The following is a 25,367-nucleotide window of genomic DNA, read 5'->3' on the forward strand; positions in this document are numbered from 1 at the left end:
GCCATCACTCAACAATGTAATTACAATAGAAATGTTTGACACAAGAGCCATCTACCAGCGGTGCCTGTCCTGCTCATCACAGATAATGACTCATCTTAAATCATCCATGACCACAGAAATGCCACACACCCTTGTTATTGTGCAACCTGGCAGACGCACAATGACCCAGTTGTTGTGAAGAGTGAAAACACCTGTGTATTTAATCAGCCTGGGAAGATTTGCCGTGTCCCTGCATGCTTTAATAAAACTAATAATGGGCCCTTTCGACACTACAGGGTAAACACAGGTGTAACTAATCACATTAATTATGGCTGTTGTCCTTCAGGCGAGGCAGGGCTCTGGTGTTGTGAATGCCATCTCACTGTAAATGGCTTTCGTTTCACCCGAGGCGACAGTGGCTTGGAGATGTTGAAGTGTGTGAGAATGAGAGTAACAAATTGGAAAGCGCTTTGGATAAATGCTGTCCATTATCTGAATGGAACCCCAATATGTTAATTACACACGCATTTACCCTGTGATGACATGTCAAATGGCCACTGTGAAAAGGGCCCATTAGTGATAAATAAAAAATGTAAAATGATCTCTTTTTCTGAACAAATCTTTATTCAAAACGTGACGGGAATTTAAAACATCTTTACAACATTTAAAAATGCACAAGTCAACTGTACAAGAAGAGTCTTCTCGTAAGACGAGGAACACAAAAAAACAAACATCTAAAACATTAAAATAGATAAACGTGAAAAAATAGAATAGGTAAAAAGGAACCAGAGAAGGAAACATGTACATGATGAGACCATCGTAAAAACATGGTCCGGTTCAGAAAGACAAGACGCGTCCTCCTGCAAAACCCCACGTCCACCAACGCACAACTGGCACGAGAAGTCCATCAGATGCCCGTTGCATGATGGGAGTGTCTGGTTCCATGGAGGCTTGAGAAACGGGACAAACTGAAGCTGCATCCTTCGCAGTTATTAAAAACCCACGGGTCCCCACCCTCTGTTACATCATCACCGCAGGGGAGAGGCGCTGGGTACGACTGCGAGGAGAGCCTTTTCCCAGGGGAGACCGTAGAGCGGTTATTTAATATTTAACATATATACAATATATGGAAAAGGATACATTTATTTGAGCACATTTACAGACGAAGATAAAACAATTCACAATTCACCCACATTCGCTCCGACGTTAAGACGCAGGGTGAGCTTCTCGGGTCTCCCCAGGAAGCAGGTGCTGATTTAGGCTAAAAGGCTTGGCGACACGGGGTGGGGCAGGGGGTCTCAGTGTGCCGCGGAGGGCTTGTCGGCCAGGACCCGCTCCACCATGAGCTTGGCGTAGCGCATGCGGCTCATCAGCTCCTTGCTGCAGCCGAACTCCTCCAGCAGGGACAGCTTGTAAGTGCGGAACTCTCGCTTCTCGTCGATGTAGGTCACCGCGGCCATCAGGGGGCACAGGATCAGCTTGGTGTGGTCCTGGAGAGAGGGGAGGATAAGAGAGGGGAAGATAAAGATCAGCATGGACGGAGCGGAGGAGGGGGAGGTAGTCTGGAGGTCTGGAAAACATTGAGTGAAGCCAGCGTCAGCATCAGGGTTTCCATTGTCCGGTAATTTGTTTTTTTTACCGGGGAAATCTGTTGAAGTCCGACATATTTAAATATCGCCGGTCATAATGTCCTGTGAAAATAATTCCCTCTAAGCACAATTTGAAATAGTATTAAAATAGTTACATTAGTTTCATTGTTGCTTCACCAAGCAGGTCTAATAATGACAACGATGTGTCAGCGGGAGCTTGGTGCTAGAAGCATGAAACTGCAGAGCCGCAGAGCTCACAGAGCTGTGCCCGCACAGTGCAATACTCCAATTCAGCCATTTGGCAATTCAGCTGTTGGGTGGGTGGCGCTGCCGAGCGGTCCCCAGACCAGACCTGAAAGCACCGCTGGCTCTGCAGCTCTGCAGTTGCTCGTTTATCGCTTCGTTGGGACTGGGAGGCGGAGATAGTCATCACGCAAACCCACGACAATGTTGCCGTCTCTCTCTCAGTAGTGCCAAATTTCTCAGTTGTTCGCTTGATATAATTAATACAAATGTCCAATATAACGGAATTCGTTAGCTCATAAAAATGTGATTACAACAGACTGCTGTTTATTAATGTCGGGCCGACTGCCCACAGACACCTATTTGATTTCAAGTCGGCAGCAGCACGGAGTCTCGACTTATTTTATTTGAAATATATTAATGACTGTATATACGAAAAAGTAGCCTAGTTTTAAGTTAAAATATTATAATGCCTTGAGGATGTCATTCTTTATATAGCCTGCCTATAAATTGTTTTTAAGCTCAATAAACTCTGACCGGAATTGATCCCATTTGTCCGGTAGATTGAAATCTTGTAGGGCACGGAGACCGGCAACAATTTTTTTCTAACGGAAACCCTGGTCAGCATGTCGGCCGCAGATGGTTTCGGTAATCGTCCAGTTCTGCCAATGCTAGTTCTTTTGCTGGAAAGAAAAAGTCTCTGCCCCCTTTTTAACCACAAGTTTTTCCAGTCTTTTTAAACAAAAAGAAAGGTTGACTTGACAGACCGCTGTTAAAAGGTCTTTCAGGAGAATGTGAGCTCCTGAACTTAAACGCATTGAGGCACCCAAGAACCTGTGTTCCTTTTCCAGTTTCGCAATTAGCTTTAATTTAGTTTTAGGAGATTAAATTGGGATTATTACCTGTAGCATATAATCCTAGGCTATAACCTGTAGCCTATAATCCTAGTATATGACATGTAGCCTATAACCCTCGGCTATGAAAAAGGAATAAAACAAGAGAAATCACGCTGAAAATCACTGAGGAACTGAAGGAAGGAGAGGGGGAGAGAGACTAAGTGAAAGGAGAGGGAGAGATGAGACAAAGTGATGGTTAAGGGATGTAGCGTGGTCTTATTCTCCACTGACCTGGAAGAAGTTGATCTGCACCGTGCCGTTGGTGAGGTACAGGACGATGGCGCTCTTGGTCCTGAACCAGCGGAACAGGTAAGGCAGCCTCGCCAGCTCGTCTCCGTCCCGACGTGCGATGTTGGCGCCGGCCTTCAGCAGGTGTTCACTCATGTAGTTACGGAAGTACTTCAGCAGCGTGATCTAAAGACAAGAGGACAAGACAATGTGACGAGAGGAGACAAGACAATGTGACCGAGAGACGACAAGACAATGTGACCGAGAGACGACAAGAAGACAATGTGACGAGAGGAGACAAGAGGGTCAAGACAATGTGACCGAGAGGAGACAAGACAATGTGACCGAGAGACGACAAGAGGGTCAAGACAATGTGACGAGAGGAGACAATAGGACCAAGACTGATCTAGAGAAGACAATAGGACAAGACTATGTGATCTAGAGGCACTAGAGAAGACGATAGGACAAGACTACGTGACCTAGAGAAGACGATAGGACAAGACTGTGACCTAGAGGGGCCAGAAGGAGGAGCGGGTCAAAGCGCACAGCGACGGTTGTGAGGATCCAGTTAATAGCACAGAATGTTAGGGGTGCACCGATATGAAAATTGGCCACCGATACCGATTGTTCAACTAACACAATCGGCCGATACCGATAATTGTGGCAAAAAATAAGTATTTTTAATTTTTTTTTAATTTTTTTTAATTTTTTTAATGAAACTACTGTATATTTGTATGTGTGTTTGTATTTGTAGGCCTCTTTACTTACTTAAAAAAGGAAACATCAAGAAATATGTTTATGGTATCACTGATCCCTCTCCCAGTATCGTCTGGCGGCCTGCAGAGGGATACTATTTTCTCAACCAGAGCTTTCAACCAATGCAATGGAACCATTCTGGCGGCCTGCAGCAGGATACTATTCTCTCAACCAGAGCTTTCAACCAATGCAATGGAACCATTTTGATTGACAGTCGATTCGGCCAATTACGCCACACCGCTAGCACCCACCTCCTGCTTACCACCAAGCGTTTATTCATTTTTCTACTTCGGGGCATGCCGCCATTGATCTGCTTGCGAGAATGCGAGTCAAACTTAGAACCACAACAAGCTAATACGTTAGCTGCCCGGCAGTGCCCGCCGACCAGCGCGCTCCACAGGATGGCCAAACGAGACACAATGATTTTACTGCAACAAATTTTATAATAAAACAAAGCCTTTCTATACATTTGTCTGGTTGAAAACTTTATTAACAGATTGCAGAATGTGTAGTTGGGTACGGAATGAGCAACGGAATGTAACCGAGCTATGCACGGCTTGCTTGCTATCTTCGGGTAAATACTATGCTGATGTAATTGAACGTGTAACTAACTATAATAACGTTAATGCCACAAAACGAATGTTTGTGTCATTTTAACAGCAGATACTTTCTTAAATGCCATCCTCCCGACAGAGCGGTGTTGATGGGGAGCTCTGATGGATTCGCTTGGTTGTGTTATTAACATTGAACAGCTAACCGAAAGCTAGGGTTAACTAATGTTAAAGGTTTAGCCATAACGTTACGTTGGCTAAAGTTGGGGCTATTCTTAATCCAGTAATAATGGCTGCAGACCTGCAAGCAAAGTACAGCAAGTTGGCAAAGGAGTATTCCAACGTAAATCACATTTTCACCAGTAACGTTAGTCTTCTGCCTCCCGGCTATGAACGGACTCGGAGTAATGCCTTGCTGCTATGGGTAATAATAATATGCTGATGTTATTGTCCGTGTAACACTAACTATATAACGTTAATGCCACAAAACGAATGCCTTGTTAATCATAAATAGTAACTTTGATGCAGTAGCTTGTGTGTGTGTGGGGGGGACGGCGGGCGTTGTGCAGGTAGGTCGCGAGTGAATTTTTTTTTTTTGCCTTTTGACGCTACACAAATGGATGGTTAGTTATCGGCGACTGCTATCGGCACATTTGAGCTTATCGGCCGATACCGATACCCGACCGATATATCGGTGCACCCCTACAGAATGTAGACAGGCAGGCAACTCTGCAAGCAACACATCTACTAAAATGGGGGTTCCTGGGACTCTCAAAGCAGGGGTTACCGACTGATGACAGTGTATTTTAATTTAACAGTATTGGGTACCGTAATTCCTCTAATAGTAACCCCGGCTTGTATTTGTTTCAACTGTAGCGGGTACCAGGCTTGTATTAGGAGGAGGCCTGTATAAGAGGGAGGCCTATATTTCAAATTTTCAAACGGATCATAATGAATAAATCAACATTTTGTGTCAGTTTGAACCCAGTAAAATGTACTGGGTTCATTTATTGAAACCAAATACTGTATGAAATAGTAAACAGTGCAATTACAGGTGGTCACTGGTCATTTCAACGTTTTCAAAGTGAAATCAAGTAACTTTACCTTAGCAGCTCAGTATGCAGCTCAGTATATTAGTAACCCGGCTTGTATTAGGAGGCCGGCTTATAATTGCTTAGCTCAAGAGCGCACCCGGCCATTAATAGAGACCCGGCTTGTATTTGAGACCCGGTTACTATTAGAGGAATTACGGTATATTAAAATAGATATTTATGAAAACCGTTAAGGGAAAGGTGTGACGCAGGCTATTTTTGTTTTCTTCAAGCAGAATTACCAAGCATATCTTACCTACATTGAAATGTACTTGAAGTGTGCTGCTGTATTATGTAGTCAGATACACAATTAAATGACTCAGATCGGGGGGGAAACTTGATCGTGACATCCCTAGTTACTGATCTAGAATCAGCTTCAGCGTTTTATTTTTAGGGGAATAAGGTCGAGAACAAGTGTTCCTGGGTCACTGACCCAAGATCAGCCCTGCGTACTCTGGGAAGCTTTGTGACTATGGGGCTCCAGGGGGTAACAACTAGGGGTGGGAATCAGATACGATATTATCCTCATAAGCCTCACGATACGATATAATCACGATACGTTAGTTTTGCGATTGAAAATAAATTGCGATATGCCGAGTATTGTGATATTAATATTGCGATATATTGGCTTTTTTCAACTGCAAAGTAAAACGTTGTCAACATGTTAAAGTGTTCAGTCTGTTCATCTCACTTCAATCATTTCTACTGCAGCAAATTTTCTCAAGCAGACAGATGTCAACACTGTAATCGGTGTTAACTGAACCGTTTGTATTACAGTCATATTCCAACTTAACTGAATGCACAGTTGCACACGTGTGCGTGGACTACTGTACTATTACAGGTATTGAAATGAACAATACAACTTCCTTATTCATATTCCAACTTAACTGAATGCACACGTGTGTGTGCGTGGACTACTGTACTATTACAGGTATTGAAATAAACAATGCAACTTCCTTAAAAAAATTAAATAAAAGTGCATAATAAAATATCAATACTTGGCGTCCTTGTATTGATAACAGTATCGTCACGCAAAGTAACGCAATACTGTATCGATATTAACGACAATATTAACTCCACCACTAGTAACAACGGCCCAGTGCAGGGGGTGCAACAACCCACCTTCTTGGCCAGGGTGGAGGGGTAGGTGCGCACGCTGAAGTAGGACTCGGCCGCCACCTTGTCGATGTACTGCAGGCTGTCGCCGTCGGCGTACATGATGAGACGCGTGAAGTCATTGTACAGAACGCCCACGCTGTTGTCACACAGCTGGTAACCTGAAACACACGCCGGGCAAACATCAGAACACAGCAGGTAACCTGAAACACACGACGTCAGAACACAACAGGTAACCTGAAACGCAAGCCGTCAGACATCAAGACTCTTAACACTTTTGAGTGCCAGCCACGAGAAATCTCGTTATTTCATGCCATGCGTTGAGTGCCAAGGACAAGAAATCTTGTTATTTAATCGTTATTGCTTTGCTTTCATTAGCGATAACTAGGGCTGGGCGATATAACGATAAATATCGCGATATATTTTAATAATCGATGTCGAATATCGAAATAATTTTTTTTTTTTTTTTTTTACCTGCAACAGGGCGGTTTTAAAACCAGAGACAGTGGACAGACTTGTCTTTCTTGCCTGCAACTTAAAGTAATGGCTTTGCTTGTCCAAATGACAATACTGACCAAATTCAGATTTCTTTTTCTCTTGTCCATTTATTTTGTTTGCTTTCTAATTTAAAATACATTTTGAAACCGTCTGTACACAGTAGGCTATGTGTGCTAGCAGAACTAGACTCCAGTCACGAGTCACGGTGCACATGTGCGGTGGTTTGTCCACCAAAAAAGCGCCAAAAGATCGAAAATAAACTAGCAGAGCCAGAACTGTTCAACTCCTCTGGAGCCACAGCCAGCAGAGAAGCCGGTTTACTTTAGCTTTTAAACCAGCTGCAGCCTGAGAACTGGAGTGTGAGGGGATGTAACACTAAAGATGGCGGCAATGACAAAGAATTGCTGCAAAATAAACATACATCTGTTGTTAAAAAAAAAAAAAAAAAAAAAAAATATACTTATAACAATTCGATAATTATCGATATCGAGAAATAAAATAAAATTATCATATCGTTATCGCGATATGATTTTTTTCCATATCGCCCAGCCCTAGCGATAACTATTCATTTTTCATCATTCTAGCCTCACGTTATCATTGGGACTGTCTCTGAGCTCGAACAGGGAAAATACCGCCCCCTATCGTCTCCCGGATGGTAATGCACCCATTGGATTGGACTGAATGAAAATGCATGAGAAAAGAAAACTCCAGAATCCACATTTTACTTCTCAGGCATGTAACCCGAGCCGATCGGATTCATTGTGAACCCTCAGAACGCGTGGAATGTGTTTCGGGTACCCAGCGGTGAATCAATAAACGCGATCGATATTTGGAATGGCGATCAGGAATTGGAATAAATTTTTTGCACAACATCTGATGTGAGCAGAGGTGCGTTCCTCATATCAACTCTGATTGCATGCACGCTAATGAGGCCACGTGCACGCGCATAAATGTTCCCTCGCTTAAGCACAGACTAAAGACAATGCCTAATTGCCTCTACGAATGGAATGCAACACATTTCATTCACAAGTTAGGTGTGAATGTATCTGAGAACGTATTTAACACATCTGACGACCGGCGCTATTGATATGCAAAGTAGCCCAGGTGGGTACTTATAGAGAGTGCAGCGCATGCCATCTAGCGTTTATTTGAAAACGATTCATAAATAGGCCGAAAAATGACAACGTGTTTTTTGTGTATTCCACTAAAGGGAGATTATCACAGAATCTTTTTTTTCTGAAAATTTCAAAAACGTTTTTTTCCAAAACGGTATAAAACGAAAATGTACCGATGAAAACATTATTAAGAGACTTTCTAAAAAGCTAACAGGGAAATAAATCCCACATGTTGTAAACAATATTTATAATATTATTCAATAATAAAGTATGTAAAGTAGGGCGTTCTTACCTAATCCATATTTATCAGAGTAGTCCACCCACTTGCTGATCCAGAAGATGGGGATGCAGGCAGGATCCTCGGCCTCCTCTGGAGACGGACAAAACGAGGGAACGTTACACCATGTCAACATGAGGGACTGTTACACCAAGTCAACATGAGGGAACGTTACACTATGTACCACGTCAACATGAGGGAACGTTACACCAAGTCAACATGAGGGAACTTTACACTATGTACCACGTCAACATGAGGGAACGTTACACCAAGTCAACATGAGGGAACGTTACACTATGTACCACGTCAACATGAGGGAACGTTACACTAAGTCAACATGAGGGAACGTTACACCAAGTCAACACCGTGTAGTCAACACGAGGGAACGTTAACACTGTGTAACACGTCAACACACTCCTCTGCAGAGCATCAGCAGTGCACAGATTTATATATCGATTCACAAGGTCCGGATTTGATTTCAATAATTACATTACGCGTTTAACCCTTTCACTGCCGCACTACCAAACGGTTAACCCTTTCACTGCGACAATACACAGAAGGTTAACCCTTTTGTTACAAAGGGTCAGATTAAACCGAATATATATATTTATTGCTTGAGATCCCTTGTATAATATTTGTATATCGTTTGATATCCCTTGTATATTATTTGTATATATATACACGGAATATCCCTTTACCTGGGTACAAACCAGACCATAATATTCGCTCTCCTATTGGACAGCGACCCCTAGGCGCCATCGGCCAAGCCCCCAACGGCAAGTTCAAAGGCAACTCCGTGCATGTCTCAACATGTCCAGGGTCTGCGCAGTAATACGAGACAGAACTGAGGTTGGCACTAGATAATTCACCTTACGTATAAATACGGCGCAGGTGTAAACAGCAGCAATTCGTTCATTACTAGTAAAGCCTTCACCACGAGACAACGTGCAGTGAAGTGAGCAACTTTGCCTCTGAATAGAGCCTTGAGAACCGCGTGCGAATAGATTGCTAAAGTGTCAAGAGTTTAACGCAGTACCGTTGAGTTCGACTTATTCTAATGTGAAGTAATAGTCTATCATTTATAGTGTATCGTGCGGCTACCGTTCTTAAGTGACCAGCATTACCACCGGTTCGTCGTGTATATAGCTAGTGCACTCATCCAGGCTGGGCGGCCTAAACTCGTCCCCCACCCGAGGAGTCCTAGACGAGAACCGTTGGATATGTACACCGGAGAACCTACACCGGCGACTGCAGAACCTTTTCTGGTTGGATTATATTGCTTTGGTACCGTGACTGCTGGAGCAGAGAACCGTCGACCCCACTATCGTTTGGGATCTACCCCCCGTGAGGACCACACTCGAGCCCGCCTCTAGGAAGAGGCTGGCTAGCTGTCTTCCATGCTGTCGAGCATACTGGATTATAGCTGTTGCTTTGTCTACTGATCAAGGGAGTACTGCACTGGCTCCTGTATCTGGAACCTCGTTATTCCTCGTTGACCCAGACTTTGTACCCGAACATTCCTCTACCCCGGCCGGCCTTACACCCGGAGGGAACCCCCCAGTGTCTCCAGCTGGTACTAGTGTGCCCTATGTAATTGCTATACCACAGGTGGCGTCAGTTTAGACCCATCTTAGTATTCATACTATTCTCATTGACTTACGCTCTTGACTTACTTTAAGTGTGTTCTTCGCCATACAAGCGCGAGCATAATTCTCAATCTGTAACCTAACGTTGCTTGCTTGATAATAATAAATACCCTCTAAATAGAACTTTATGTGTCATTGCCGTATTCTTGTGTGGGTGTTCACCATATATATTCATGTACTGTATGGCCAGTAATTAAAGTACATAACTAGTAGTGGTTTAATATACCATACTCTTCAATACAGTCAGGGAATTGTACCCCTCAGTTACACCTTTCACTTCCACATGGCAGCAGGTTAACCCCTTCACTGCCACACTACCAACGGTAACAGTCATATTTGTACAGTGTGTGTAATGAGCTGCTCTAGTATTTGGACTAGTGCAGTCAGGCGATTTTAATCTAATTAATTACACGATTTGTAATTAATTAATCTCATAACCATTTTAGGCCCGATTCTATAATCATATTTCAAATTGCATGTGTCGGGATGGCAGAATTCAGTACTGCATCTACAAAACCTTCCGTTTAATAATCTTCCATTTATTAATTTGCTTCGATTTTTCAGGTCGGTCAATTTTAGCATGGTGTTATTCAGTCAAAGATAAAAAAAATTAATTGATACTCATTTGGTTCATTACAATTTACTCAAGCCTAGTAACAGCAGTATTTCTGACACTGGGAATACATTTCCTGAGATCCATAGAATCGGATACCAAAAAAGTCTGTAAATGTATATTCTACGTTCTTATGGAAAAATATTTAAAAAAGAAATTGAATTTTGAGTTTATTTTCATAACACGATAATTTGCTGTGTACGGTAATTAATCAATCTAATTAACGCGATAAACTGACAGCCCTAATTTGTACAGTATGTGTAATGAGATCCTCTAGTATTTGTACAGTATGTGTAATGAGCTGCTCTAGTATTTGTACAGTATGTGTAATGAGTTCCTCTAGTATTTGTACAGTAGGTGTAATGAGCTCCTCTAGTATTTGTACAGTATGTGTAATGAGTTCCTCTAGTATTTGTACAGTACGTGTAATGAGCTGCTCTAGTATTTGTACAGTATGTGTAATGAGCTGCTCTAGTATTTGTACAGTATGTGTAATGAGCTCCTCTAGTATTTGTACAGTATGCGTAATGAGTTCCTCTAGTATTTGTACAGTAGGTGTAATGAGCGCTCCTCTAGTAGTTGTACAGTATGTGTAATGAGCTCCTAGTATTTGTACAGCATGTGTAATGAGCTCCTCTAGTAGTTGTACAGTATGTGTAATGAGCTCCTCTAGTAGTTGTACAGTATGTGTAATGAGCTCCTCTAGTAGTTGTACAGTATGTGTAATGAGCGCTCCTCTAGTATTTTTACAGTATGTGTAATGAGTTCGTCTAGTTTCCACAAAAAGATATTGGCATTAAAATGTGATATCGGAAATTATCGGTATCGGTTTTCAAAAAAAGAATATATATATATATTTTTTTTTTTTCTTTATTTCTATAACCTTTATTTACCCAGGCAAGCAAGTAAGAACAAATTCTGATTTTATTTATTGTCAAAAGTATGCATAATGTTGTGTTAATTCCAAAACAAGAGATATGTAATGTTAATTACCTGAAATTATTCCGTTTTTTGGGGGGGAAACCCTGCATATATCGGTATCGGAAATTAAGAGTTGGACAATATCGATAAAAAAGCCAATATTTACCATGAAATATCTACAGCAAGAATTCTGGGTCTCAATGAATCCAAAATGTCAATGTGGTTAGAAGTGGTGGAGAGAATAAAAGCTAGCTTATAATGGTAGTGTCTGGTTAGGTGCGAGGGATAGTGGAGGTACTTCTCAAGGTGGGGTCCGGGAGGGGGGGGTTCGAGCTGAGCATATGTGTGTAGTTTTTTTTAGATAACAGGTATTAGGGGTATATCTTATATAAGACAACTAACTAAAATGTGATCTCATTGGATGTGCCCTGACAATTAATGCTTGTATATCTTATCGTGTGTTGTCATGTTTGTTTATATGTTTGTTTAAAAAATAATAAAATAAAATACAAAAAAAAAAGAGCCAATATCGAGCATCCCTACTTTGTACCAATGGGAGATTTTTTTGGGATGTTATTTCTTCTTCCTGTCAAAACGACTCAGATTACACAGATGTTATCCTCAAGGTGCAGGTTTGTTCTCACCTTGGCGAATGAGCGGCTTATCCGACGGCTTGGCGGCCATGAAGGTGTTGAGCTGCTGGAGCATGTCAGTCAGGTGCCAGTCTGTCGACTCTGCCACCTCCCTGCACACACACACCATGTCAACCCACATTACCACTGTGTCATTTCTCACTTCTGTAGAACTGAAGCAAATGGGATGTAAAGGTTTAACAGGGAATGAGTTGTTCACTCAAAAACCCTCCTTCGACGAGGCGTTTATCCTTCATTGTGTTTTTGGGTTGATATTTAGATATCGACAGATCATACAACACAAGTACAGTACAACGAAAAGAAGTTCGGCATCCAACCAGAATGCAAATGTAACAGTAAAGTGCAATAGTAATATACAGGTGATTAAACTCACTGGGTATAAAATATATAAATTAGTACTAGCGAGTAATGGTGCTAAACAGATGTATGTACAGAGTTGTATTATTATTAACACTTTCAATGCTGGAGATCGGTGCACGATTTAGTGCTTCCTTGCCACCACCCACTTCAATGATAGCTCTCATATTTGCAAACGCATAAACTACGTCTAAAATTATGGCTAAAATCTGGCCGTCGCTCATCAATGACTTGTTTGCAGTCAACATTGTCGAAACGGATTCTTTTTTTAATAATCGGTTCATTTCCGTTTTATACCATTTTGAAAAACGCTCGTATTTTTTTTTACAGAAAATATAAAGACTCTGATAATCGCAATAAACAAATACAATGGTATGTTAACCACTAACGACATCCCACCGGGGGCTGTTTTTTTTCACAATCTAATACAATTTTTTTTTTTTTTTTACAAGTCGATTATTAATTTCAATATCGAATATTCGTTGAAAGCTCTACAAGTACAATTAGTTACTGACTACATCACCCCTGAGTGGAACATGGAAAGCCAAACTTTCCCCCAGTGTACCGAAAACCCGTACCGAACGGTGATTTGTATGTACCGTTACACCCCTACTATTTACTGTAGGGATCATTTCTTTGAGGCAGAACAGATTTCCCCTAACCGATACACAAAAACATTTACTGAATTAAATTAGTCACTGAATAAGCAAAACTACTGGTATAAAAAAAAAAAAAAGGTAACAATGGCCAAAAATGTTTTTGGACCGACAATATTGTCTGCAGATATATCGTTGCATCACTAATTTACAATTAGGATAATCCAATGAAGTGTGCGTCAGTGTCTTCACTCACCTTTGTAAAGGCTCTTCTTTCATGTCCATTTTATCAGAGTCTGTTGAAAGAGAAGCACAGTTAAGTCAGGGCACCTCTTCTAGACCCTGTACAGCTAGTCAGGACACAACATGTAGTTTAGTCCATTAGGCACATGTGTTGTAGAACAGAACATCTTTATTGTCAAGCACGTGTTAGATGTACAAGAAACCCAGTGTAGTACAGTGTAGTTTCCCCGTCAGTGTAATACAGTGTAGTTTCCCCATCAGTGTAAGTGTAGTACAGTGTAGTTTCCCGTCAGTCTAATACAGTATAGTTTCCCCATCAGTGAAGTACAGTGTAGTTTCCCCATCAGTGAAGTACAGTATAGTTTCCCCATCAGTGAAGTACAGTGTAGTTTCCCCATCAGTGAAGTACAGTATAGTTTCCCCATCAGTGAAGTACAGTGTAGTTTCCCCATCAGTCTAGTTCAGTGTAGTTTCCCCATCAGTGAAGTACAGTGTAGTTTCCCCATCAGTGTAGTTTCCCCATCAGTGAAGTACAGTGTAGTTTCCCCATCAGTGAAGTACAGTGTAGTTTCCCCATCAGTGTAGTTTGCCCATCAGTGTAGTACAGTGTAGTTTCCCCATCAGTGCAGTACAGTGTAGTTTCCCCATCAGTCTAGTACAGTGTAGTTTCCCCGTCAGTGTAATTTCCCCATCAGTGTAGTCCAGTAGATATCCCTGGCTGGGACCTGGGTCTCTATGCATCACTGGGGGTGTTACTCAGCACCAGTACCTTTGTTGTTGAGTGCTGTGAGAGGGCGCCGCTGGCCGGCCTCCAGGGAGGAGGGTGCGATGGAGAAGCGGGGGGGCACGGTGAGGCAGGTGGTGGGCAGGCGGGTGGGGATGTAGCCGCTGGTGAAGAAGGCGTCTCCCCCCAGCTCGGTGATGGTGGGCCGCTGGGCGGGGTCCGCGTGCAGCATGCGCTTGATCAGGGTGGAGGCGGCGGGGTTGATGTGCTGCAGGGAGGAGGGTTCAGGGGAGGTGGTCGAGAAGGAAAGAATAGAGATGAGACACAAAACAACAAGATTAGATTCAAATGTATTGCCACGGTTACACAGCATAAACTAAAAGAAGCGGGCCAGAGTGCAAATCTAACAGTAAAGTGCATTAACAATATACAAGTGATATCAAGCTACTGGTAATATTTGTACAGTATAATCATGCTATACAGTGAAACAGGTATAAATATACAAGGGCAGTAAACCATACTGGACAGTAGGGGTGTAACGATGCGACTCGATTATTCAGGCAACGATTCAATGCATCATGAAATCCCTTAATTTTACCACGATTTGATGAATTTTCTATTAGTTAATTCCCAAAAAAAAATTGATTACACATGAATGGACTATAGGTCAATAAAAACAATACACAAAAAACATTGAAACAAATTTCATTAGAATCAATGCATTTCGGTTAATCGATGCATCGTTACACCCCTACTGGACAGTGGTATAACTTTTAGGTATGGCATATATACAGGTTATGTGAACAGGGATATATACAGATATATCCTACAATTATAGATAAATGTATAATAGTATTATTGTACATGGCTATAATATATGGTCGGTCGACTATAGGATGTGGTAGGTAGTTGTGATTACAGTGCAAGACTGTTGTACTGTGAAAGCAGTAGATGAGTATAGTAAACAGTAGTAGTGTGTTAAAACTTAAGTTTTACTTTATATAAACCCGCCCTGAAAGTCAAAAAGCAGATTTCAGTCGATATGGATATAATAATCAAATCTTAGGGTGATATAAGTTTTAAAATTGAAGAGGCTGGAGCCAACACACCCATCCCAACTGTTTTCACTTCTCTAAAGTAAATAGCCAGAGGGCAACAACAATCTAATGCAGTGAATCCAGACTTCAGAAAGCAGGGAAAATATGAACCAGCGTATTATTTCCAATATGTAGTGTAAATGTGTAGCTTAGCCTAAGGTTATACTAAATGTATGGTTGTTCTTAAGTTTTTTGTGCGCATAGCAACGTACCCATGGGATGGTGTAATTGTTTTTCTTGATGCGGTTGTAAGTCTCCTTCAGGCACGACGTCTCAAATGGAGGCTTCCCCACCAACAGGGTGTAGCTAAGGAGGAGAGAGCCTGGTTAACATGGTGTGTATGAGGAGAGAGCCTGGTTAACATGGTGTATATGAGGAGAGAGCCTGGTTAACATGGTGTATATGAGGAGAGAGCCTGGTTAACATGGTGTATAGGAGGAGAGAGCCTGGTTAACATGGTGTATAGGAGGAGAGAGCCTGGTTAACATGGTGTGTATGAGGAGAGAGCCTGGTTAACATGGTGTGTATGAGGAGAGACCCTGGTTAACATGGTGTGTATGAGGAGAGAGCCTGGTTAACATGGTGTATATGAGGAGAGTCTGGTTAACATGGTGTACAGGAGGAGATAGCCTGGTTAACATGGTGTGTATGAGGAGAGAGCCTGGTTAACATGGTGTATATGAGGAGAGACCCTGGTTAACATGGTGTATATGAGGAGAGACCCTGGTTAACATGGTGTGTATGAGGAGAGAGTCTGGTTAACATGGTGTACAGGAGGAGAGAGCCTGGTTAACATGGTGTATATGAGGAGAGACCCTGGTTAACATAGTGTACAGGAGGAGAGAGCCTGGTTAACATGGTGTACAGGAGGAGAGCCTGGTTAACATGGTGTACAGGAGGAGAGAGCCTGGTTAACATGGTGTATATGAGGAGAGAGCCTGGTTAACATGGTGTATATATGAGGAGAGAGCCTGGTTAACATGGTGTGTATGAGGAGAGAGCCTGGTTAACATGGTGTGTATGAAGAGAGAGCCTGGTTAACATGGTGTGTATGAAGAGAGAGCCTGGTTAACATGGTGTGTATGAGGAGAGAGCCTGGTTAACATGGTGTGTATGAGGAGAGAGCCTGGTTAACATGGTGTATATATATGAGGAGAGAGCCTGGTTAACATGGTGTATATGAGGAGAGAGCCTGGTTAACATGGTGTGTATGAGGAGAGAGCCTGGTTAACATGGTGTGTATGAGGAGAGAGCCTGGTTAACATGGTGTATATATATGAGGAGAGAGTCTGGTTAACATGGTGTGTATGAGAGCCTGGTCTAGCCTGGTCTAGCACAGTCTCTGGAGCGTAACAGTAAGAAGCATTTTGTATGAAAGTATTCTGTACTTCTGTATGACAACTATTAAAGAAACTTGAAACTTAACATGGTGTATCTGAGGAGAAAGCCTGGTTAACATGGTGTATATGAGGAGAGAGCCTGGTTAACATGGTGTATAGGAGAGAGCCTGGTTAACATGGTGTGTATGAGGAGAGAGCCTGGTTAACATGGTGTGTATGAGGAGAGAGCCTGGTTAACATGGTGTATAGGAGGAGAGAGCCTGGTTAACATGGTGTATATGAGGAGAGAGCCTGGTTAACATGGTGTGTATGAGGAGAGAGCCTGGTTAACATGGTGTATATGAGGAGAGAGCCTGGTTAACAGTGTATATATGAGGAGAGAGCCTGGTTAACATGGTGTATATGAGGAGAGAGCCTGGTTAACATGGTGTGTATGAGGAGAGAGCCTGGTTAACATGGTGTGTATATGAGAGAGCCTGGTTAACATGGTGTGTATATGAGAGAGCCTGGTTAACATGGTGTGTATGAGGAGAGAGCCTGGTTAACATGGTGTGTATATGAGGAGAGAGCCTGGTTAACATGGTGTGTATGAGGAGAGCCTGGTTAACATGGTGTATATGAGGAGAGAGCCCGGATAACTGGTGTGTTGACAACTTACAGGATGCATCCGAGGGACCAGATGTCCACCTCGTAGCTGTGGCCCTTCTTACAGAGGACTTCCGGGGCGATGTAGTTGGGCGTTCCACACAGAGTCTTCTTCCGCTCGCCATCAAACTCAATCTTGGTGGCCAAACCAAAGTCCCCTGCAAGGAACACGTTGATGGTTACCAAGTTCAATAATTGGATATGGGCGACATGGGTGCCTATTTGTTCTAATTGGTTAGGACTTGCAAACACCACATTTCCTATATATATATATATAAGCAGACCTCTGAGACAATAATTTGATATTTCCCATCTGGCAACGCTGATGGTTACAGACAGGCATCCAGCACACATCTGACAAACGGTCATACATTCAGTGTTTCTGACAAACGGCGTAGGTTATATATGTTGTGGTAGAAAGCAAGGGACATGGAGCAGAGCAGCAGAAAGAGATGACAGGAAGGGGTAACCGTGCTGCAATATTCTGCCCACTATAGCCCAGACGGAAACGTTAAACCCCTTAGGGAAAGCAGTGTAGGAATAGGAACTGTTCCATAGTTCTAATGACTATTGGAGGAAGTAACCCCCCACCCTTGTTTTGTGTCTGCACTGCAGGAAATGAGGACGATCACATTTCTTAGAGCGCCATTTTGAGCTACTTTTAATTTAGCTCGTACTTCAGGGTAGGTACTCTGCTCACAGCACAGGAGGAACCCGGGTGATACAAGTATACAGTGATTGGTCCAGACGTAGGGGTGGACGGTATATAGTGTTGTAAAAAAAAAATACACACATATCGATTCTGAATATTTAAAACGGTTTCAATACTCATTTCCCAAAATATCGATATTCAATTATTCATAACACATTTTGTATAAGGAAGTTGCATTGTTCATTTCAATACCTGTAATAGTACAGTAGTCCACACACGTGCATTCAGTTAAGTCTGAATACGACTGTAATACAAACAGTTCAGTTTGCCAGGTACATGCAACACAGATTCCAGTGTTTACATCTGTCTGCTTGAGAAAATACCATGTTCTGCAATAAAAATGAAGTGAGATGGCCAGTTATTTTTAAATGTGTGATCTAAAGAAACAAAGGGTTTTAAACATGTTGTATCTTATCTTATAGTACCAGAGAGAAGCTGAGGAGAATCAACCAGCAAAAGCAAAATTTATTAAAAAAATAAAATAAATCCATTTTAAGATTGAACCTTTTTCCCCGTGGTATCGAATATCGATACTTTAAGGTATCGTATCAAAGTTCGAAATTCCAGTATCGTGACAACATTAGTATAAACGGTACCTTGTGACCGATAAGACTAGAGCAGGCGCAGCTAGTCACAGCAGTAGCAATGACGTTAACGTTACTTGACGATTCACTCTACATTTGCAGTGGTCGTTGCATAGTGTTTAATTGTACTGAGTTTTCTCCACTTGCTCACGGACCTTGCCATATAGTTACATTTCAATTTGGCTAAGGAGGCTGAGAGGAGACTTGCTTTAGCGCAGCAACGGGCTAACGTTAGCCACTAAGCTAACATACTATGGTGACTCCGTGGCACCAGTTTCATTAGTGAGGAAAGGGGATATATTGGGGGGGGGGGGGGGGGGGTATATTGACGAGGCTTGACAACAGAGGTTCAAAGATAACTTGACGTTTCTTTATATCGCTTTATCCATCGGGCTGCTCTTGTTTCCAACTCTGTGTGTTGACAATGACATCCTGGTGTGACATCAACTACGACAACTTAGGAGGCTCAAACCCATTACATCACGCTCCCTCTCTACGTTGTCAAACATGTACACGAGGGGTCAGCAACCTTTTTGACATGGAGTGCCTGTTTGAAATATAGTTGTAACTAGTGTGCCTCAACAATATTCCATGCATCGTAAATTATTTCTCATAATCAGGTATTTTTTATGATAATTTTTACATTATTACATCATTGTTATTATTAACAATATTATTATGATGGTTGTATCAACCCTAAATCTGAGTTGGGGGGGGAGGGGATGCAATGCAGATAGGCCTGCCACGATAACACATTTTGCTGGGCGATTAATTGCCCCCGAAAATATCACGATAAGCGATATTATTGCGACCGGTTAGAGAATTTTTTTTGAGAAATTTATTTCCCAAAACTTTTATTTTGAAGCCCACCGCTCCGTCTTTTCCGGTTTTAGACTTTTATTTTGAAGCCCACCGACCGGACCGGAAGTATTGTTGTGATTATCCTAAGCAGAACATATGAGCCGACAACTTGTCTCGTCCGGTTGTTTTTGAGCTAATAACAAATGTTGAGATTGTTGGTGAACAACTAACTTTAGGTTAGTTTTAACGTTAGCTACTAACGTTAGATGCAGCTACTACAGGCAATCAACGATGAGGAGGAAGCGTCAAAGCAGTATATAATAGAATAGCTGTGGTGCGTAAGCACTGCAGCACGACTCGAAATTACCGGAGTGTTATAATAAATTAATTCATGTTTAACTTGTCCCCGTGTCCAGTCCTTTGACTAGCCCCACCCGTTCATTGTAAACAATGATGCATGTAATTGTATTAACGTTATTCTGTGTTGTACTTGTAGCTATGCTATACGTTGTATTTCGTTTGTTAACTATTTAGCTAATGTTGTTAGCATGGAATGAGAATCAAAGCTCTATCTTTCATCTTTATTTAGCAGTCCAGTTTCTCCGGGCAGTAGCGAGTAACTACTTGGGTCTAAAAATAGCTAACGTTACACTACAAATAATGCTACTTGGTTAAAAGGAGCAACACTATTGAGAAATGTAGTTAAGCTGTGGCGTTGCCCCACGGAGCTCCCGTGCTGTATTCTAGTACCGTCAACGGCCCGCCTCCCAACACGGACAGTGACTGACAAGCGGCACTGGTTCCGCCTCATTAAAACAAACGCGCAAATAGCAATTAATCGCGCCCGTCAAAATCATTGCATTCATTTTAATTATCGCAGCAATTAATCGATTTATTGCTTATCGCGGCAGGCCTAAATGCAGACAAACAGCTGCATACAGTGCGACCATTTCACTCACATTTACCCATTCATTTTTGGACACATCACACACCATCGGTGTGTGTACTGTACGTGTGCTGTCATAGCTCCACCTACAGGCCTAATGGAGAACACCAGGGTGTGAATGGAGGGTGAATGTGAGGTATATCGTGTAAATAAGTTTTGATTGATCGCAAGACTACACTGTAAAAAAAAAATAATAATAATAAGTTACCAGAACTTAAAAATATTGAGTTCAGTTACTGTGTATTAAGGTTCAGTTTTCAATCCATAATAAGTTAACAGAAAAATAAGTACACAACCACATTATTTCAACCTAATAAAACTATGTTTGTCATTCTTTTAAGAACACAAGTTGACTTGGTAATACTCACATTTTGAGTAAAAAAAATGGCTTTTAACATGTGCAATGTTCAATGAAATAGAAAAATAAATAATAAAGTGTTGATTAATCCCACTGGTCACAATGGTGACCGTAATAATATTTTTGTTATAAGGCTCTGCAAATGTTACTGAATGATGTAGCAATGTATTTCCAGCTAAATTGAAATAATAAACAAAAAAGGGTCTCAATTAAATATGTGGTAGTAAAAATAACCTGTGGGAGGATTTCAACAAGATAAATGAGACAACAGTGCAAAATATTTCACTATAATATTTCGGAGCAAAAAAAAAAAATATATATATATATATATTTTTTTTTTTATATACTGCTGCCCCCTGTGCCTATGCAAATGCAGGCATGCCTAGGGTTGCCTACCCCTGATGTACACTAAAGTTAAGTTATGTTTTATTGAGTTTGAGGGAAAGAAACCTCCTGTCCTGCAGTCGTTTTTATTTTCACTTTGTGCCGCTTGATTTTATTGTATTTCATGAAAAAAGTGTTTTTCAGAGATGGAAGTAACTTGAGAAAAGGTTTTGCATTTTTCTATTGCAGTTTTGCACAATACATGTTCTTAAAATACCTCTGTACTATGTGAAATATGTCCTAGTAATACAAGAGTACAGTAATAGCTGCCAGTGTTTTACACCTTCAGAAGCATTTATATAGACATTTTAAGATAAATGAATATACCCGATATATACCGTTACCGACCGTCTATGCTTCAAATTATACCACGATATAAATTTTAGACCATACCGTCCAGCCCTATCCAGACATCATCCCACGTTGACAGAATGAGCTCTGCGCCAACACTTTACAACATGGAAATGGTGGGGGAGACAGTCTGGTAATCGGGAGGTACCCGGTTCGATTCCCGCTCCTCCCGGGCAGCGTGTCAAAGTGTCGTTGAGCAAGACACTTAACCTCTAATTTCTCCCGATGAGCAGGTTGGCACCTTGTATGGCCGCCTACGCCGTCGGTGTGTGAATGTAAGGAACAAATTGTAAAGTTATGCTTTGGATCAAAGCGCTATATAAATGCTGCCATTTAAATGCCTGAGTCAACCTCGTCTTGTTGTTGAAATGAATAAGTATGCATTTAAATTATTTTTTTATTTTTCTAGTGATATATGCATGATCTCTCACCCCCACGAATCTCAAAGATTGCATAAGTTAAGCAGTGTTGTTGTCTTTATAGGTTAGGAAGTAACATTATTTCCAATTTCACCAAGCTGCAAGACGAGGCTGGAATGTAGCAAGCTTTCTCACTACTGACCCACTACTGACCCACCACTGTACCGTCTCTGGAGTAGACAACATGGCTAACGTAGCCACTTCAGCTTTCCTATTGGTGGTGCGAATGCAAACAGAAAAACAGCCCTTGAGGGTATACATTATTTATACAGCTCTTGGGGAAACTCACCAGTGAGCGAGCCCACAGAATTGTTTGGTCCGAAAGCGCATTTGACTTGGATTAAGCTGATGCTTTTATCCAAAGCAGCTTACAAATAGTCTACAAGTTAACAGGAGGGGTACACAATACATCTGGCAACTATAAGGGCAAGTGGTATTGTTCAGTGCAATTAACTCACCACTACCTAGTCTATGGGGAACTCCTCCCACTCTGAGTGTGTCATGCCCCTTAATAATGGACAAACAGCTTGTGTGCAGGACTAAATTTGTGTTTTTTGTAATTCTTTTGCCTGGGTTGACAAGAACATATGTGCGTATTTAATACCAGGCTATGCGACCCAGCCGCCTAAATTCTTATCCCAACGCATGTTTGCTTCCGCGTTCGTGTGACGGCAAGTTCTTTCGCCGGTTAAGCTTAGGCACTCTTTCGAAGTTGGTTACGGTTAGAGTTTGGATCGTAGGCGTTAGGTAGTTTGCTGCTGGTCGAGGCGGAAATGGGCGCGTCACGCGATTGGACGCACATGTCACATGACCAGAAACGTCAGTGGCCAATTTGATAAACGCAGAAGCAAACATGCGTTGGGTTAAGAATAGACGCGACCCAGCCAGATGTGTTTAACAGTGTATGAGAAGTTGTACCTATTTTGACGTCCATGTCCTCATTGAGGAAGATGTTGCCCAGCTTCAGGTCTCTGTGGATGACCCTGTTGCTGTGCAGGTACTGGCAGCCCTTTATCAGCTGCATCATGTAGTAGCGCGCCTCTGGCTCAGTCACTGCCTTGCGCCGCTTGTGAAGCTCCAGCAGAGACTGAGATGAACCAAGAGGGAAAATACACAAAGACAGCAACAACACGATTAACTAATTGGCTCATTTATGAGAGAGACAAAACAGAAATGACAAGTCCTGCACTTCCTAGTTATGATTGTCACATAAGGTACATGTACATTACAGTGAAATGCTTGGTTCTGTATGACCCTCCCAAGATTGTGCTTCATACAGTGAAAAGTAGAGGGCCAAACACTACAAAATAATTACAAAAAAAAAATGCAAACAAGTATACTTTTTTTGTGCACAAATGTTAAGTTTTTTAATACATTGATATTTTATCAAAATGCAAAAATGTTCAAGCATAATGCACTAACGTATTTCACTTTATATGCTTCGTTGCATCTAAAACAGTGAATGTTATTTACCATGCCATTATTGTTGGTTAAGAGTCGAGGGATTTCAGACAAGTCACTTGTCACAACTGTGGTGCTTTGACCGTTGAGGCCTCGGAGGAGGGCCTTGTCAGTCTAACAGCAATCATAGTAGGGGACTGAAAAGTAAAAGCTAGTAACTCCATGTGTTGCACATCGAGATATTTGAATATTATGCACTCTTACCCTCCGTCTGCAGATCTCCAACACGACAAACACGAAGTCGTCGTCCTCGAAGAAGCCGTGGAAGCCCACAATGTGCGGGCTGTCGAGGCTCTTGTGGATGGCGATCTCAGACGTCATCTTCTCCCGCTGGTGCTGCTTCTGGATCATGGTCTTGGGCACGATCTTGCCGGCGAACACCTGCTTGGTGTCCATGTCGGTGATCTCGAAGCATTTGGCGAAGCCGCCCTTTCCCAGGAATCGGCCCCTGATGTACTTCTTGTTGGTCCGGGAGTCGACCAGAATATCTGGGATCTCTTTCAGGGGCAGAGGCTTCGGATCGACCTTCGCTGGGGCTGCACTCATTTTGATATTCTGCGTTGACAGCAAACGAAAGGAAAAGTTAAAAACCTAGTTAAAAGTGAAATCAGATAAGCTGGTTGGAAACGTTTGTGTTGCCCTACCTCGTTCGACGTAGACGTTAAGTTGTTAGCTCATATATGTTGTTGGCTCAAACCTCTCTGGATTAAAAATTTGCAGCTACAAACATTTGCCAAGGCTTCGATTAAATGCACAAATCCGTGACGTGTAAAGTGCATGCAATTCGAACACGTTAGCGAGAGAGAAAATGAGAATAAAACAGCTATATCTTTTGAGAACCCCGGAGCACACGATGTCCTCCCTCCTGACAACACAGTGCAGCTACTAAGTTTAAATGCTGCCTCGCTCGTAATGCGGCTCTCTGATTGGCTCTCTCGATTTGAATTCGAGGCAACTGTAAGGCAAAGCATCCTGGGAAGTTCGACACAAAAAGAGCCAATCGTTGACCTGGATATGGCATGTTCGTCACGATGATTGGTTGTCAGTGTCAAGTCGCACCCGCCCACTGTTCCCTCCCCCTGCGTCCCCACTGTGTTTGTCGCCGGATGTGACGTACAGACGCGGAGACATTTATTATTTTGTATTTTGTATTTATTTATTAACACATAATAAGTTATAACCATTTTGAAGGAGAAGTTAGAAGCCTAGAGGTTTGTTGGTTTTTCTTTATTATTTTCTTTTCTTTTACTTCGTCAAATGTATACTCTCTTTTTTAGACTATTTTTGTATCACAAACAGTACTGTATTTGTAAATCTGGTATGTCATAAATGTATCGATGTAGCAGTAGCCTACTGTCTATCTGTATGTCATGTATGTCATATATGTTATGATGAATTGAAAATGGGGGACCCTGATGTAAACAAGACGAAAGTATTTATCTGGTCTGCATCCTCTTAACAATTGTTTTGTATTGAGCTGTACTGTATTGTACCCATTCTGCAATCTGTTAATAAACTTTTCAATCAATCAATCAAGGGTTCGAACTTCTTACCTTATCCAATCCAGTTGCTGGGTTGTACAGTAGGTGGCGCGCCTTTCTGTGGTTGCGACCCGCCATTAACTCCAAAGAAGAAGAAGAAGAAGAAGAAGAGTTTGGATATACACACGCCATGTTGTGGCCAGTGCCACTGACATGCTTATAACTATTTTTGAAATCTCGCTGCTCTGGTAGAGACGGCTCTGCGCAGGGAGTAGGGTGTATCTGCAGAACTACAGGGAACGGGGCTTATAGTTTGCTGGGCTGGGCTTGAGGGGCTTCTAGTTTGCTGGGCTTGAGGGGCTAAGTTATAGCTTGCTGGGCTGGGCTTGAGGGGCTTACAGTTTGCTGGGCTGGGCTTGTTGAGGGGTTTAAGTTTAATAAGCACTAATATCATGCATGCGGATGGACCGAATTTGGGTTGCCAGAACTTAAGCAGACACTAGTTTATATGAGAGAGTCTTTCTAGCTCTGGTTTATAACGTTAATTCAAGTATTCATTCAATTGAAGAAGAACCAAATATGGCTTTCAGTGAAAAGGTAAGTACCTTAACACTTTGGGTGCCGGGAAACGCTTTACAGCGTCTTTCCCGGCCATGCTCAAGGTGCCGAGGACGCTGTACAGCGTCTTTGATCTGT

General features: G+C 42.0%; 1 protein-coding gene across 1 annotated transcript; it reads right to left on the reverse strand.

Moving 5' to 3' along the window:
• Window positions 1-582: 582 nt before the first annotated feature.
• plk1 (polo-like kinase 1) lies at window positions 583-24,057 on the reverse strand. The gene is made up of 12 exons (XM_084318804.1): window positions 23,835-24,057; window positions 23,395-23,745; window positions 22,648-22,816; window positions 17,188-17,332; window positions 15,402-15,495; window positions 14,138-14,360; window positions 13,382-13,421; window positions 12,164-12,264; window positions 8,355-8,432; window positions 6,456-6,610; window positions 2,939-3,121; window positions 583-1,469 (listed from the first exon to the last, which is right to left on the reverse strand). The coding sequence occupies exons 2-12, from the start codon at window positions 23,734-23,736 to the stop codon at window positions 1,278-1,280; spliced, it is 1,722 nt and encodes a 573-aa protein (XP_084174930.1). The 5' UTR covers window positions 23,737-23,745; window positions 23,835-24,057; the 3' UTR covers window positions 583-1,277.
• Window positions 24,058-25,367: the final 1,310 nt, after the last annotated feature.

The sequence above is a fragment of the Notolepis coatsorum genome (genome assembly GCF_963971535.1).
Source record: "Notolepis coatsorum genome assembly, chromosome: 7".
NCBI classification, from domain to species: Eukaryota; Metazoa; Chordata; class Actinopteri; order Aulopiformes; family Paralepididae; genus Notolepis; species Notolepis coatsorum.